This window comes from Gigantopelta aegis, chromosome 14 (assembly GCF_016097555.1).
Source record: "Gigantopelta aegis isolate Gae_Host chromosome 14, Gae_host_genome, whole genome shotgun sequence".
In the NCBI taxonomy this organism is placed as follows: Eukaryota; Metazoa; Mollusca; class Gastropoda; order Neomphalida; family Peltospiridae; genus Gigantopelta; species Gigantopelta aegis.
In genome coordinates, this window is record NC_054712.1 from 12,532,402 (window position 1) to 12,550,506 (window position 18,105).

The window sequence follows — 18,105 nt, forward strand, 5'->3', positions numbered from 1 at the left end:
ATTCTGTTTTGGGTTTTTGTTTTTCATTTTTTCTTCTTCTTTCATTCTGTCTTTCTCTTGGTTTCTTCTCTGCTTTTTCTTGTTTCACTTTTTGCTTCCCTTGGTTTATTTATATTTTTTTACTTGCTTTCTTTTCTTACTTTTGTTTGTTTGTTAATTAACTCCTTCATTTTCTATAGACATTACCTGTCCTCAAACAAGTGCACCTCCCCCCCACGCAAGTGGTCTGGTCCGAACATCCCAACAGCCAATGGGATGGCCTAAATTCTTCTACTGCATACTGCTCTCTAGTTCCGGTCACATGACTGTAACTTCCTTCTTTTTCTCTTCGCTAAAGGGTCTGGACGTCCTTTTGCTTGGCTCTGTTTGGAGTCAACTTTTATAAGACCTTTGGTTTTGTATTAGTGTTTGGGTGAAATGTTTTTCACCTTCGTTTTCATTAGCTTTCGTATGTTCTTTTCGCGTATTTCACTTGACTTCCAAGCGTTTAATTACATGAAATGTTGTTTATATTGCCGGTTGTCGTGTCGGACGCCATTTGCAAAATGGCGTCTGTGTTGACTGGCTTTGTGTTTGGGTGAAATGTTTTTCACCTTAATTTTCGTTAGCTTTCGTTAGCTTTCATATGTCTTTCGCGTATTTCGCTTGACTTGCCAAGTGTTAATTACATGAAATGTTGTTATATCGCCGGTTGTCGTGTCGGACGCCATTTGCAAAATGGCGTCTTTATTTACCGGCTTTGTATTTGTGTTATGGTTGGTTTTTCTTTCTTTTCACAGATTGAAAAATTACTATTATCATATCTGATAATGTTCAGGCGACTAGTTCGAGCGTGTTACGCTGCAAGAAGTTAGCCGGCGGCGACCCAGGTTGTCGTGTTCGTGTGGCCTCACTTCTAGATGCGACCTTTGTGCGGGCTTGTCTGATGTCGAGTTCGCGGCTTACCTGAAGGTGGTGTCAGCGAGGACCAAGAAGGTGGAATCTTCGAGGACCAAGAAGGTGGAATCTTCGCCTTCGATTGCTGACTCCGTGGCGGAAGAGTTACGTTCAATTCTACCGACCATGCTGGAAGAAACAATGGCGTCAATGGCGACCTTACCTAAATCGGCGAGTTCGGGGTCAGGTCCGGTTCCAGTCCCCTCTTCAGGGGGTGCAGCTTCTTCAGCTCCACCGTTACTTAAGACTTCGGATGACAGGCCTGCGGTCTCTACGCAGCCCTCTAAGAAGCCGGCTCATTCAGATAGACGCTCCACGGATTCCAAGGCTCACCGATCTTCGGCGGGGAAGTCCCCTTCGGCGCATCGGAGCCGGGACCGTAGCCGTTCCACATGACCTGTATGGCTCCCTACGGGTTCCACAGATCGTCAGCGCCAACCTTCAGTTGATGTGGCTTCCAAGGCCTCCGAGGGCTAGACGGGACCATCCACGGTCCGGTTTAACCAGCGGCTTCCATTACGGTACATCGATTGGCCTGTGCTCGAGTTCTACGAGACTTTGGTGATGAAGCGCCTGCGGCATCTGTCATTGAAGAGCCCGACTCTACGGACCATATGACTATGAGGGATTGCTTGGCGGCTGTCTACGACATGTTGCCGTCCTTGCCACATCCAACGACGATGTGGTCATCCGTTCCTTGGTATCCACACGGGACCGCCCACGGTCCGGTTCTCCGGTATCTCCATCGGGCCATGACCAGAGCGACTGGCCTGTTCACGGGTGCTACGTGACTTTCTGATGATGTATCGGTTCATGCGGTGCTGGAAGATCTGGATGCGGCGGACCACTTGTCACTGAGGGATTGTCTGGCTGTCATATCTGATATGCTACCGCCGCTGGCCCATCCACCGGTTTCAGCCAAGAAGGGTCCGGGTTCGATGATCGCCACGGAGGTTCCACCGGCAGATATCGGCATTCGATCGTTGGCTGCCACAGGCCCCCGTCGGTTTACACGGCTACCAGTAACTGGCCCGTGCGTATCGTTGTTCCAGCAAGCAGACGGAGCCCTGTAACGAATTGGAAAATTGCGTCATCGGCTCACCGTTCGGTACCGTCGTCCCGTGATCGATCGAAGTGGTGCAGTGTCCAGGGTTCCACCGGCTCCTGCCGGTCCGTGTACATCGTACCGTCCACACCAGTCGGCAGCTGATTCGGCGTTCAGGGTTACACCGGCTCCTGACGGGACCGTCCACGGTCCGTGTTTCCGATGCAGCCAGTACATTGGATCGAAGTGCCTGTGCCAGGTTACTGACCGATTTTCCAGATGATGCGTCGGCACCTTCCGTTATAGAAGATCCGGACGCAGTGACCCACATGGCTGTGACTGTTTGTCTCGCTGCGGTGTATATGCTTTCGTCACTTCACAGTCCACTCGCACCATTCTAGAAGGTTTCCGTTTGAGGACTGATCCGATGTCGGTTTACTTGAGTAGACTTCGTTTGTGCCGTTCCCCATTCGTCACAACGAACGTATCCCGTCTTCAACCTATCCTTCAACGGTGTGACGCCGGCCTTGGATGACGCTGTTTCCGGCGGGACCAGACGTCTTCCTAGAACTTACAGATTGGCACGTCCTGTCGATGGCTTCAGTTCAGCGTACATGGCGACCATAACTCCTCATGTGCAGGATGCCAGAGGATATGCCTTGTTCTAGCCGTCGACTTTGATGTTGGTCTACCTTATATCTTCCGTGACGTCGATGTGCACTACGATTGCACACTATCGTCAACCGACTTGCCTGAAGCGATCCATTCTTGACTTTCAGCACAAGCCGGTAATCTTGGCAGACCTGTGGTCTACATACGGCTCTTTGCCGTGAAGGGGTCGACGTTACAAGCGTTCCGGGTTGGTGACGAAGAAAGTCTACTGGTCCGGTCACTTGTGTTGAGATCCCGTGCACCGATATTCTCTTGTTCGAGGAAGGTTCAGCGACATTCGGCAGATCGTTCTCTATATCCGGTGGCGATGCAAGACAGTCGCTACTTCCGCTGGTTCCGGAAGTTATCCAGTTGCCATCACGTGGTACGGGGGTTTTACCGTCACCGTTTTCCTATGGTTCATTGCGGCTTATCAACTCACTGACGTTTACTGTTGTTACCGCCAGAGTTCGTGACCGATGCTGTCTAGATGGTCTCTGCTGCTGTTTCGCACCGGGTGGTGTGACGGCCGTGGATTTTAGCCGGTTGCTGTTTTGCGTTGCTTCACTTCCAGGTATATCGGGCATGTAGCGTAGCGAGTTGCTACGCTGTCTTGGCTCTTGCCTGTATCACGGGGTCGCTGTTTCCGATGTCTTGATTCCTGAATCACTCTATTACTGTTTCATGAAGTATCATTGCAAGAGTAATTTTGACGTCGGCGCAACATTTTATGCTTAGAGGTCGCGGTATCCAGTTTGTTTCTGAATCCATGCATTCAGTACAATAACGCAGATTTGCTGATCCGGTTACCAGTCGCCTTGCAGTCCAGTCCCTGTTGGTGGCTGTGGTTTCCAGATGAAGCCGATCTACACATCAACCTGTTGGAGATGTTGTCAGTTACGTCATCTTTCATTGGCGAGAGATGCTGTCAGGCGCCTCTCTCATGGTAGCCACAGACAGTACTACCGCGGTGGCTTATATCAACCGTCAGGGCGGAACCCACTCCAGCAGTCTTGTGCAGTTGACTTATCGTCTCTACAAGCTGGTTGACGAGATTCCGTTGCAACTTCGGGCTCGCCATATTCCAGGGGTTTCCAATGTACTAGTCGACACACTGTCTCGGCCGTCGTCTCCACAGCCGACGGAATGGATGCTCCATCCCGAAGCGTTTCGATGGGTGTGCGACAGACTTTGGACACCAAACATCAATCTCTTCGCCACACGATTCAACCATCAGCTGAGGGTTTACGTGTCTCCGGTGCTGGATCCCGAAGCTCTGGATCTCGACGCCTTGGCCATCAGCTGGGAACAGATGGACGCGTACGCTTTTCCTCCACGAATCCTCCTTCCAAGGGTGCTTCAGAGGTTTCAGCTGTACCATTGTCGCCTGTTACTCATTGCTCCAATGTGGCCATCCAGGATGTGGTATCCAGATCTAATACGTCTTGCCGATCCACATCCTTTACCGCTGCCAGACTGGGATCATCTGTTGCTGCATCCCACGTCAAGACTATACCATCCACGTCCGCAGTTGTTCCAACTGCACGCGTGGACTTTATCGCCAAGAGTTTGAGAAAGAAAGGTTTTTCTTCACAGTCTACGGCGGCCATTTTGAAAGCGCACAGATCATCTACTACTGTGGCTTACAACGTCAGATGGCTTTGCTGTCACCGAGGGTGTGTCCGGCAAAACCTCAAACCTCAGACGATCCAGATACTTCGTCTTGCTGGGTTTTTTTTGCTGTATCTGCGGACCACTTTACGATTAAAGGGGTCTACCATCGCTGGGTACGTTTCGGTCATCGCTACTGTTCGTGATGTCGCTACTGGAACGAAGTTATCGGGTATTCCTGAGATCCATAAGATGATCAAAGGGTTTCGCCTTGATGATCAAGTACACCGGTTTCGGCCACCAAGATGGGACCTGAATCTGGTGTTACGAGCGTTATCGACCGCACCTTATGAGCCGATCGAATCCTCTTCCCTGCAAGACTTGACGCGGAAGACGGTGTTTTACTCGGTTTTGCCACGGCTGCCCGTGTCTCAGAACTCCATGCTCTTGATGTAGACTTGGTACGTTTTCACCAAGATCGGCGTGCAGTCAACTTGGGGTTACTCATGAACTTTGTTGCAAAGAATCAGTTACCAGACCAAGCGCCTCGTTCGTATGTTGTGCAGGCCCTCTCCTCTATCGTTGGTCCGGCGGACGTTGAGGACTTGGCGTTGTGCCCTGTCAGAGCCCTGCACCAGTACATCGAGAGGACCAGATCTTTTCGACAACATCGCAAAAGACTTTTCCTTTCCTGTAACCAGAGTCGGTTGAGGGACCTTACCAAGAACACGGTGGCCACCTGGATCCGGTCTTCTATCCTGACCGCCTATCAGAAGGAGGGTTTACCTGCTCCGTCTGCTTCTAATCCGCATGAACTCCGTGCCTTGGCTGCCACGATGTCCCTGCACTGCAACACACCCCATTCAGCACATTATCACTGGTTGGTTCTGGGCTACGGACTCCATCTTCGCCAACTATTATCTGAGGGATGTCTCCACAGAAGACGTTGAGGGGTTCCATCATCTGGGTCCGGTTGTTGCTGCACAGACTCTGTTGAATACAAGCCGTCCTCGTCGCCGTTGATGTCTGTCTGATTCTGGGCTGCATACCGAGATGTCCATCGAATAGACAGATGAGGATTGCTTAGACTTTTGTTCTTTTGCACAGTTCACGTACTGGTGCCGGAACTTTTGTCTCGATAACCTTTACCCTGCACTGCATGTGGTTATTGGTTGTCGTTATTGAACTAACAGATCTTTGGTGTACTAGACAGAAAACACTCGGGGGTCTTGTTTTGTTCAATGTTCTGACGGATGCACCTCATTAGGTTGTCGCTTGTTATTGAAAAACTATAACACTTCAATACGTGAGGGTTACCTAACACCTGCATCCCTGGTGGCTACGTCTTCCCACCCTGTCAGAACCAGCATGAGATGTGGCTTCCGCCTCCTGGTCCATGTGTTCTAGGAGCCGTACCTGCCACTGCTGACGGATGCCACCATTCTGGTTGTTGTTACTAACATCACCTGCATTGGTCTGTGACGGGCATCCCTAGGATGAGGGCTTACCAAGGTTGGCCTTATTCTTCCACTAGTCAGCCTCTTTCCGGTTGGGGAGTTATCACAAGCATCTACGGATCTCGGCACCCACCACCATCTGTTGAATGCTGCACTTGTTTGAGGACAGGTAATGTCTATAGAAATGGAGAAAACTTGAGTGTTTTCTCTTTTATAGATACATTACCTGTCCTCAAGATTCATCCTGCCCGGGCCTCCCCGCTTCCTGTTCTCCGTGCGATGCACTCAGGGAAAAAGAAGGAAGTTACAGTCATGTGACCGGAACTAGAGAGCAGTATGCAGTAGAAGAATTTAGGCCATCCCATTGGCTGTTGGGATGTTCGGACCAGACCACTTGCGTGGGGGGGAGGTGCACTTGTTTGAGGACAGGTAATGTATCTATAAAAGAGAAAACACTCAAGTTTTCTCCATTTTAGTCCCCTACCGGTCAAACCAGAGGGGACTATAGTTTTTATATCTGTCTGTCTGTCCGTCTGTCCGTCTGTCCGTCCGTCAGTCCGTACGTATGTACGTACGTACGTCTGTCTGTCTGTCTGTCTGTCTGTCTGTCTGTCTGTCTGTCTGTCTGTCTGTCCGTACGTCTGTCTGTCCATCCCACATATAGTTTCATCTGTCCGTCCGTCCATCTGTCTCACATATAATTTTCCGAATGTTTTTTTCCCCACAATCCCCTGAAATTTTGTGTATTGCTTTATTATGTACTGTTACATATCAAGTTTGACTTTCATGGCGATTGACCCATTTTTGACACAGTTATGGACATGTATTGCTGTGGCAGTGTTTCAGAATGCTTGTTTTTTTGTATTTCAGTGAGTTCTAAAGTTTTGTATCAAGACGAATCATTGGGCTCCTATTCTGTTATTGTAAAGTTTACGGTCATCTACTTATCCATAGGGCATATACGACTAATAGATCTAAGGGACAAATGTAGAGGGTTTCCTCTCTAAGAGTATATGTCAAAATCAGTGTTCTCTAGCTGTGTTGTTAAATCAAACAAACTTTAACTTTAACTCGGTACATTTCATTTCTAGACAATATGTAAATTTTCTACACAAGCCGAGTCAGAAAATACACTGAATATATTCAATGTTTATTCGGGTATTCACCAAATTACCAAATATAAATTATCATTGAATTTGGCAAATATATTTATTAACTTGTTGAAAAGCTAATTCGAAAATCATACAGAACCAATTTTAAAATAAAAGCCTTAACTGTGTTGTATTTTGTTTGGCTACTGAAACCTGAATTTAACTACAAATTTCCAAGGTTTTGCCAAGTTGCTAATAGTATTTAGAGTCTACTTTTAAGGTAGAATAATTAAATGTCCATTACACTATAACATCATCCCATTGGCCCAGTCATAGCAACAGGAGTTTATTGATTTCTCAATGAACGTAAAAATGACATCATCAGGGAACGTCATACCTTATTGAACGTTATTGCTTATGAACAAAAAATAATTAAAAATAAAGTATGAACTTTTAACATTATTATTAGTAAGTATGTGTTAAATTTAATTTGAAAGATTGTCTGTTATTTCTTTTACATTCATCTGGATATGAACCAAAACCAAAAAATCACCTGCAAACAGTTTGCGGAAGAATGAAACTAAAAGAAATAACAGACAATCCTTAATTAACTTAAATTTCATTTCAACTTAGGTTTGTGCTTCTATCCAATTAAGGTTCAAGCATGCTGTCCTGGGCACACACCTCAGCTTTCTGGGCTGTCTGTCCAGGACCATGGGTTAGTTGTTAGTTGGGTTAGTGAGAGAGAAGAGGGTGTAGTGGCCGTAAACCTACCCATTGAGCCCATAAGAACTCGTTCTGGGTTGGAGCCGGTACCTGGCTGCGAACCCTGTACCTACCAGTCTGTAGTCTGATGGCTTAACCACTGCACCACCGAGGCCGGTTATTAACTTACAAATGTCATTATATGTGTGATTTCAGAGCACACTGGAGCGAGCAGTCACGGTGTTACAACTGACAGATGAAGCCATGACTGCGTTGTTTGAGACGGAAACGATCTCCATGGCGATGGGACTCCTCACAGCAGTAATGGGTGGCCAGCAGAAGGTATTGTGTCTCTGTATAAGTTTCCTTTTATTTCATTCACTTCAATTTATTTTCGTGCTTATATTCAATTAAGGTTCAAGCACGCTGTCCTGGAAACACACCTCGGCTATCTGGGCTGTCTGTCCACGACAGTGGGTTAGTTAGTTGTTAAAGAGAAGAGGGTGTAGTGGTCTTACACCTACCCATTGAGTAGTTAAAACTTGCTCTGGGTGGGAGCCAGTACTGGACTACGAACCCAGTACCTACCAGCCTTATGTCCGATGGCTTAACCATGACACCACCGAGGCTGGTATAAGTTTCTTACATTATATTGTATTTATAGAGGCTTGGCCACAAGTGTTTTTTACTATGGGAAAATATTGACTGATTTTATGATATTCAATTATTGTCGAGAATGTCTGAGACAAATACCGATTAAATAGAAGACATTGATATTTTAAAAAACATGAGTAGCGAATTCTATATATTCTATAACACTTCTAAAATAAAAAATGTATTCAATATTTAGTAACTTACTGGTACAGTTCTAAAGTCATCTTCATCGTAATATGACATCATCATGATTGGCACAAATGTAGTTTGACATCAGGCACTTTAACTCAATCTTGTCAGGTATACAGGTCTTGTTGGCTTGTAAACAAATGCCATTGACAGCAAAACAATATTAACCGGTTTAATACATCAAAATATTAAATGTGTTTATGACATGGTTATTATATGGGCAAGTTATAGAATAAAAGTAAATTATAATTTTTTTATAATAAACTTGACATATTGTTTTATTAATTGTTATTTGGTGAAGGAGAAAGAAAACCTCCACTGCCACCACTAAATCTACAGTGATTGGCAGCATGGTGACCGTATATACCCAAAGGCAGGATAGTACATACCATGTTACCAGTTGGGGGATTACTGGTTAGAATGGGAAATAACCCAGCCAGTCCACTGATAGGGGTTGATCTTATAACCTTTTGGTCCTGGAACACCAAGCTAATTCAGACCTTACAGTTTAAGGGGAGCCATCATTCTTGCTCCTCATGACTCCCCAGAGACTTAGTTCAAGGAGAGTAACTTTTAGTGTGTGAATTTATATGCTATTAATAAGGTAATATATTAAATGGCTCCTGATAATCTAAGCTATATGTAGGGGTGCTATTCATCACTACCCATAATGTTTTCACGTCTGGGTATTCTATCTCCTGTTCTGTTATGTTAGAAGTCTTATTATTCTACACGGTGCTGGGGTGTCGTTAAACATTCATTCATTCATTCATTTTTATTCTGCACGATAAAGGACATTTGATATGTCTATGATAGCTGGAATACAAATTTGATTGTAAAATAAATACTAAAACACATATTATATTATCAAAGTTGTGACAAAAAATCATTCCCAATTTTTTATTTCCTCTATGGTAAATGGTACTTTTTCTGAACTTCTGTTGCTTGTAAAATCCTTAACAGGCTGCAAATTTTAGTTGTATTGTGTGATTCAGTGATTCCAAAGTTTTAAGTCGGAAGCATGAGACTATGAGATGGAATATCAAAATATGGACATTACATTAAAATTCTAAAATTCATTACTTGTTTAAAGTAAAACAAGTTGATGTTGACTAATGTTTCATTTGAAGGTAAGTGACCGTGACCAAGCCCTGATGCAAGAGTTGCTTCCCCTGCTGGAGGAGATTCATTTGAACCACCCAGATGAAACTATTCAGGAAATGGCGACAGATATTAGGATTGCCATAGCAACCCGGGGGGCTGTGTGGTCTGATCTGATTAAAAATGAGGGCAGTGATTTCAGAATGTTATCAGAAAAGGTAATTTACTTTACACGTTTTCTTTTCTAATGATGACGACGCATCAGCTTTAAAGTTGCGTCCAAGATTAGGTTTTTGTGTTTACATCCAATTCTCCCATTATAATTCCTAGATTAATGACATTTGGTTTACAGTTGCATCTAATGTTCATCTCGGGGCGGGGTGTAGCCCAGTGGTAAAGCGCTTGCTTGATGCGTGGTCGGTCTGAGATCGATCCCCGTTGGTGGGCCCATTGGGCTATTTCTCATCACAGCCAGTGCACCACGACTGGTATATCAAAGGCCGTGGTATGTGCTATCCTGTCTGTGTGATGGTGCATATAAATGATCCCTTGCTACTAATGGAAAAATGTAACGGGTTTCCTCACTATGACTGGCAAAATGACCATATATTTGACATCCAATAGCCGATGATTAATAAATCAGTGTGCTCTAGTGGTGTCGTTAAACAAAACAAACTTTAACAGTATCAATTTCTGTTATTTGGTGTTATTTCGAGTTACGGGTACTTCAGTAATGTGCCTATATCCAAAACGGGTTTCCTCTCTATAACTGTGTCAAAATGACCATATGTTTGACATCCAATAGCCGATGATTAATAAATCAATGTGCTCTAGTAGTGTCGTTAAACAAAACAAACAAACAAATAAACTTTCTAATGTTCATCTCATTGCATGTTAATTTAGTTTTTTAAATTTATTAAATTAAATCTTTTTAAAAATGTAATAAAAAAAAAAGAAAGAACTAGATTAATCCTGAATGTACATGACAAATTATATTTGATATAATTCATTAAATTAGTTCAGGGTTGGCGAGACATCTAATTCCTTGGAATTCCTGTTTATTACCTTACTTGATTTTAAAATCAGCTTTGAAGGAAGGAAATGTTTTATTTAACAACACACTCAACACATTTTATTTTACGGTTATATGGCGTCAGACATATGGTTAAGGACCACACATATATTGAGAGAGGAAACCCGCTGTCGCCACTTCATGGGCTATTCTTTTTGATTAGCAGCAAGGGATCTTTTATATGCACCATCCCACAGACAGGATAGTACATACACCAGTTGTGGAGCACTGGCTGGAATGAGAAATAGCCCAATGGGTATACCGACGGGGATCGATCCTAGACCGACCATGCATCAAGCGAACGCTTTATCACTAGGCTAAAATCAACTTTGAAGTAAATTCACTAGAGGGTTGGTATTTAGCTCAGTCGGTTGAGTGCTCACTTGATGTGCTTGTATCGTAGGATCGAATCACCTCAGTGGATCCATTCAGCTGATTGGGTTTTTTCTCATTCCAACCAGTGCACCACAACTGGACAAAGGCCGTGGTATGTGCCATTTTGTCTGTGGGAAAGTGCATATAAAAGATCCCTTGCTGCATTAGGAAAAATGTAGCGGGTTTCCTCTGATGACTATGTGTCAAAATTACCAAATGTTTGACAGCCAATAGTCGATGATTAATTAATCAATGTGCTCCAGTGGTGTCGTTTAAACAAAACAAACTTTAAAACAAACTTTAAAATCACTATCTTTATTTATGCACAATAGAAAATATCTCACATAGTTTTTAACAATGTCCTTGTTAACTGTAAATATTTAAAAAAAATATTTAATTTTTATTTTAATGACAACAGGCACGTAAGCTATTTTACATGTGTGTGTTTGTGTGAATATATATGTGTGAATGTGTAGGTATGTGTGTGTGTGAGAATGCGTGTTTGATAGTGTGTATGTGTGTGTTTGAGAGTGTGTGCGTGTGTGTATTTGTGTACATACATAAGTATGCATGTGCATATATAAATCTATGTGTATATGTAGCAAGATAGGTACATGTATGTGGGTAGGTATGTTTAAATTTCTGACTTTTCCAATATTCTTTCAGGTAAAAAATATGAAAACATCGAAGACAGTAGAAAGCAGGAATACAAATAAAGGTTTAGTTGAAGTGTTGCCCGAATCTAGCACCGACTTTGACAAACACAATTTGGTTCTGCAAACTGGATCAGAATGTAGGAACTCCAAAGAAAAGGTTCTTGTGGAAGTGTTATCAGAATCAGACATCAGTTCTGATATAAAATCAACTGAGTTGGAACCAGATCAACACACTGATCCAGTTTCTTCTGATACTAACACTTCGGATACTCGAGTCGATGTATCTTTGACAGCTGTTCATCAGTCAAGTGTTACAGCAAGCGGACAGCAACTCAAAGAGGTTGATGTGCCATCACAGCATCATGGTTCTCATGCAGAATCTAGTAAACCTCAGCTTGACTCAAACAATAGAACAGATTCAAATAACTCTACTGACTCAAATATTACCACTGACTCAAATAATACCACTACCTCAAGTAACATCACTGACTCAAATAACACCACTGACTCAAATAACACTACTGACTCAAACAATACCACCGACTCAAATAAAATCACTGACTCAAATAACACCACTGACTCAAATAACACTACTGACTCAAATACTACCACTGACTCAAATAGTGCTACCGACTCGGACTTGAGTAAACATTTACCCAAATCAACCGAATCATCTGAACTGCAACAAGCTTTAATAGAACTTTGCGACCCGTTGATTCCGGTCAGAGGTCACGGGTTACTCAGACTCACGAAGCTGGTTGAGTCGAAGTCGCGGGAGGTGGCCAACAGAAGGGAAATGATTCTGAACGTCTTCTTAGAAAACCTCGACCACCCGGACACGTACCTCTACCTGGCCTCCGTTAACGGTCTGGCGGCCATGGCAGACGCTCTGCCAGACGGAACCGTTCCAAGGCTAGCACGGGAGTTTGCCAATTTCGATTCCGAAGAAAGGAAGGTAAAGAGAAGTGTGGAGCTGAGGCTGAAGCTGGGAGAGGCATTGGTGAAGGCGTCCAGGAATCTTGGTAATGGATAGCAACAGTTACACTTCTATAATCCGTCACATCATTCTATTAAAATGTTTTTTGTAAATAATTTCAGTTTAATTTTAATTTTTGTTTGACATAAGAAGAAAAGTAAAAGTATTTTGGAAATAACAAAGAAATACAATTTGTGTGCACAATTTACAAATCAATTGGCTCGGAAATAAATAAATAGTAGTAAATTACATGCAAAAAACTGCGATCCCTGTGGGACGGACTATAGATAACTTTATAATAAAATTATTAACTGTGAGCTACACATATTAAATTTATTTTACTGTACACTTTGTATTCTCAGAGGGCGGGATGTAACCCAGTGGTAAAGCGCTCGCTTGATGCATGGTCAGTCTGGGATCGATCCCCGTCAGTGGGCCCATTGGGCTATTTCTCGTTCCAGCCAGTGCTCCACAACTGGTGTAACAAAGGCTGTGGTATGTACTGTCCTCTCTGTGGGATGGTGCATATAAAAGATCCCTTGCTGCTAATCGAAAGCAGTAGCCCATGAAGTGGCGACAGCGGGTTTCCTCTCTCAATATCTGTGTGGTCCTTAACTATGTGTATAGCCGTAAAATAAAATGTGTTGAGTGCATCGTTAAATAAAACATTTCCTTTCCTTCCATCAAACATTCCTTTCCTTTGTTGTGTGTTTCCAGGAGACCTGATTCCGGTGTACCGTGACGTCCTGCTGTCGGCCATCTTGAGCGGTGTGCGAGATGCTGACGATGATGTCCGTGCCAGTAGTCTGTCCAATCTCGCTCAAGTGTGTCAGCTGCTCCAGTACTCACTCGGGCCGGTTGTTCACGAAGTGAGTGGTACATGTTGTGTTGCAGGGACAGATCTATAGTCCGTCACATAATTCTATAAAAATGTTTAAAAAAAAAAAAAATTTCAGTGTAGAAAAGTAGCAGTGTTTTGGAAATAACAAAAAACCCAACTATTTTTGAGTGCAATTTACAAATCAATCAGCTCAGAAATAAATAACTTGTAGCAAATTCAACAGTATAAAAAATAGGCGTTCCCTGTGGGACGGAGAAAAATAAATAATTTGTAGTAAATTCAACAGTATGAAAAATAGGCGTTCCCTGTGGGACGGAGAAAAATAAATAACTTGTAGTAAATTCAACAGTATGAAAAATAGGCGTTCCCTGTGGGACGGAGAAAAATAAATAACTTGTAGCAAGGCGTTCCCTGTGAGACAGAGAAAAATAAATAACTTGTAGTAAATTCAACAGTATGAAAAATAGGCGTTCCCTGTGGGACGGAGAAAAATAAATAACTTGTAGCAAGGTGTTCCCTGTGAGACAGAGAAAAATAAATAACTTGTAGTAAATTCAACAGTATGAAAAATAGGCGTTCCCTGTGGGACGGAGAAAAATAAATAACTTGTAGTAAATTCAACAGTATGAAAAAAAGGCGTTCCCTGTGAGACCGACTGTAGGTTTGTTGCCAAGGGGATCTCAGTAGGCATTTCCGATAGTCTTTTAATAGTTCTGTTCTAAAGTCTGTCATAACTACGTAGGAGTGGCTTGTGTATTTTTATTACTGTATTATTGGATATTAAGTCTCCTGCCGGTCCAATCAGAGGATACTACAGGTTTCATCTCTGTCCTGTCTGTGGCGGCCCTGTCATGGGCACATATATGTCTCAGTGGCAGAGAGAGTACATGCAGTGGATTGTAAGTCTCCTGCCGGTCCAATCAGAGGATACTACAGGTTTCATCTCTGTCCTTCTGTCTGTGGCGGCCCTGTCATGGGCACATATATGTCTCAGTGGCAGAGAGAGTACATGCAGTGGATTGTAAGTCTCCTGCCGGTCCAGTCAGAGGATACTACAGGTTTCATCTCTGTCCTTCTGTCTGTGGTGGCCCTGTCATGGGCACATATATGTCTCAGTGGCAGAGAGAGTACATGCAGTGGATTGTAAGTCTCCTGCCGGTCCAATCAGAGGATACTACAGGTTTCATCTCTGTCCTTCTGTCTGTGGCGGCCCTGTCATGGGCACATATATGTCTCAGTGGCAGAGAGAGTACATGCAGTGGATTGTAAGTCTCCTGCCAGGCCAATCAGAGGATACTACAGGTTTCATCTCTGTCCTTCTGTCTGTGGCGGCCCTGTCATGGGCACATATATGTCTCAGTGGCAGAGAGAGTACATGCAGTGGATTGTAAGTCTCCTGCCAGGCCAATCAGAGGATACTACAGGTTTCATCTCTGTCCTTCTGTCTGTGGCGGCCCTGTCATGGGCACATATATGTCTCAGTGGCAGAGAGAGTACATGCAGTGGATTGTAAGTCTCCTGCCAGGCCAATCAGAGGAAACTACAGGTTTCATCTCTGTCCTTCTGTCTGTGGCGGCCCTGTCATGGCCACATATATGTCTCAGTGGCAGAAAGAGTACATGCAGTGGATTGTAAGTCTCCTGCCAGGCCAATCAGAGGATACTACAGGTTTCATCTCTGTCCTTCTGTCTGTGGCGGCCCTGTCATGGGCACATATATGTCTCAGTGGCAGAGAGAGTACATGCAGTGGATTGTAAGTCTCCTGCCGGTCCAATCAGAGGATACTACAGGTTTCATCTCTGTCCTTCTGTCTGTGGCGGCCCTGTCATGGGCACATATATGTCTCAGTGGCAGAGAGAGTACATGCAGTGGATTGTAAGTCTCCTGCCAGGCCAATCAGAGGATACTACAGGTTTCATCTCTGTCCTTCTGTCTGTGGCAGCCCTGTCATGGGCACATATATGTCTCAGTGGCAGAGAGAGTACATGCAGTGGATTGTAAGTCTCCTGCCGGTCCAATCAGAGGATACTACAGGTTCCATCTCTGTCCTTCTGTCTATGGCGGCCCTGTCATGGCCACATATATGTCTCAGTGGCAAAGAGAGTACATGCAGTGGATTGTAAGTCTCCTGCCGGTCCAATCAGAGGATACTACAGGTTTCATCTCTGTCCTTCTGTCTGTGGCGGCCCTGTCATGGCCACATATATGTCTCAGTGGCAGAGAGTACATGCAGTGGATTGTAAGTCTCCTGCCAGGCCAATCAGAGGATACTACAGGTTTCATCTCTGTCCTTCTGTCTGTGGCGGCCCTGTCATGGGCACATATATGTCTCAGTGGCAGAGAGAGTACATGCAGTGGATTGTAAGTCTCCTGCCAGTCTAATCAGAGGATACTACAGGTTTCATCTCTGTCCTTCTGTCTGTGGCGGCCCTGTCATGGCCACATATATGTCTCAGTGGCAGAGAGAGTACATGCAGTGGATTGTAAGTCTCCTGCCGGTCCAATCAGAGGATACTACAGGTTTCATCTCTGTCCTTCTGTCTGTGGCGGCCCTGTCATGGGCACATATATGTCTCAGTGGCAGAGAGTACATGCAGTGGATTGTAAGATTGCTTGCACACTATGGATTCTGGCTGTTTCCCATCCCAAACAGTGTTCCACGACTGGTACATCAAAGGTCATGGTAGGTACTGTCCTGCCTATTAGAAAGTGATCCATCATAGACAAATCAATTTCAGGTTAACTTGTAAGTCACAGAATAATCAATTTCAACTGCTCTTTTTTTCATTGGATGGTATGGCACTAACAACCTGGTCATCACCTAGGAACAGCTGTCATATGTCTTTAAATTATTATCATACATATATGTGTTAATGGTATGTGTTACCAAAAATAACGAATTGATAATGTTCTCACCAAGGGAATTGTATGAAATTTAAAAAAAAGTGAACATGAAGTTATTTCTCGATTGTTTCAGATTTTCTCGTGCTGCAGCACTGTATTGAAAAGTGACAAGAGCGCCATTGTGCGAAGAGCGGCAGTCCTTACCATAACCTTACTGTTGCAAGGTCTCGGCAAAGATGCCCTGCAGGTAGTTTGAAGAAGTTTGTTTTGTTTAATGACACCACTAGAGCACATTGATTTATTAATCATCGGCTATAGGATGTCAAAGGTTTGGCAGTTGTGACATACAGTCTTAGAGAGGAAACCTGCTACATTTTTTCCATTAGTAGCAAGGGATCGTTTATATGCACCATCCCACGGACAGGATAGCATATACCATGGCCTTTGGTATACCAGTCATGGTGCACTGGCTGGGACGAGAAATAGCCCAATGGTCCCACCAATGGGGATCAATCCTAGACCAACACTGCACCAAGCGAGTGCTTTATCACTGGGCTACATCCCACCCGTGCAGGTAGTTTGAATTATTACCCAAGTGGGCATGAGATGCACATCAAGGTTTTTGTGAAAATCTCTGCAGTGGTTTAGTGATGTGATGTCACACTGCATTGTACATGTATGCATGAAAACTACACATTATTTTTTAATTCAACATGGACAATAATGTGAGCATTATGTCAATGTATTCTTGGCTTGTGGAATCTTAAATCTGACATTACGCTGGCACATTTGCCAGTGTGACAATACTGTTATTGAATTATTTTGATGCCAGCTGTTGGAAATGGTTTTTGGAGTGTGGGGGGTGGGGGTGGGTGGGTGGAGGGATGCACTTATGTCATTGGTAGCGAGATGTAGCCCAGTGGTAAAGCTCTCTCTTGATGCACGGTCAGTGTGGGATCGATCCCCATTGGTGGACCTGTTGGGCCATTTTTCGCTCCATCCAGTGCACCACAACTGGTAATATCAAAGGCTGCGGTATGTGCTATCCTATCTGCTGCTTGCTGCTAATGGAGAAATGTAGCGGGTTTCCTTTCTAAGACTATATGTCAAAATCACCAAATGTTTGACATCCAATAGCTGATAATTAATCAATCCATCAATGTGCTTTTGTGGTGTTAAACAGAACAAACTTTAACTTTTTAATGTCATTGGTGATAAATCATGTCTTTAGTTCTCAGCTTGACACACATACACTGGAAATCTTCCATAACCTATCAGCCAGTAATCTTAGTTTTGCATGGACGGGACGTAGCCCAGTGGTAAAGCGTTCACTTGATGCACGGTCGGTCTGGGATCGATCCCTGTCGGTGGGCCCATTGGGCAATTTCTCGCTGCAGCCAGTTCACCACGACTGGTATATCAGAGGCCGTGGTATGTGTTATCCTGTCTGTGGGATGATGGATATGAAGGATCCCTTGCTGCTAATTGAAAAGCTCATGAAGTGGCGACAGCGGGTTTCCTCTCTCAATATTTGTGTGGTCTGTAACCACATGTTTGACACCATATAACCATAAATAAAATTTGTTTGAGTGCGTCGTTAAATAAAACATTTCCTTCCTTCCTTCCTTCTTATTTTTGCAGGTTCTCTCCGATGTTCTGCGAGACATGTACAGACTTCTGAAGCATGTCAAATCGACGGACCGTGACGACGTTGTTCAACTTCACGTGCAGCTTGCGCTCGATGAAATGGATAAGATTGCAAGAGACGCCCTGTTTCCCAAACAGTCATTGGAGAAGAAGATCATGGTCTTACATCCGGACTAATCATCTGTGTGTGTTACTTCAGTTACCATACGTCAGATCATAATCAATGTGTCATGAATAAATTGAGTTATTGTTCA

At 43.9% G+C, this 18,105-nt stretch overlaps 1 protein-coding gene across 1 annotated transcript in view; it reads left to right on the forward strand.

The window, feature by feature from the left end:
* LOC121388543 (transport and Golgi organization protein 6 homolog) overlaps positions 1 to 18,105 on the forward strand; it is a 39,136-nt gene extending 21,031 nt beyond the window's left edge. Inside the window, exons 12-17 of the mRNA XM_041519921.1 lie at positions 7,713 to 7,838; positions 9,470 to 9,658; positions 11,554 to 12,565; positions 13,237 to 13,388; positions 16,338 to 16,451; positions 17,846 to 18,105. Of these exons, the coding sequence (XP_041375855.1) occupies positions 7,713 to 7,838; positions 9,470 to 9,658; positions 11,554 to 12,565; positions 13,237 to 13,388; positions 16,338 to 16,451; positions 17,846 to 18,028 (1,776 nt within the window). The 3' untranslated portion in view covers positions 18,029 to 18,105. The remainder of the gene's footprint in view (positions 1 to 7,712; positions 7,839 to 9,469; positions 9,659 to 11,553; positions 12,566 to 13,236; positions 13,389 to 16,337; positions 16,452 to 17,845) is intronic.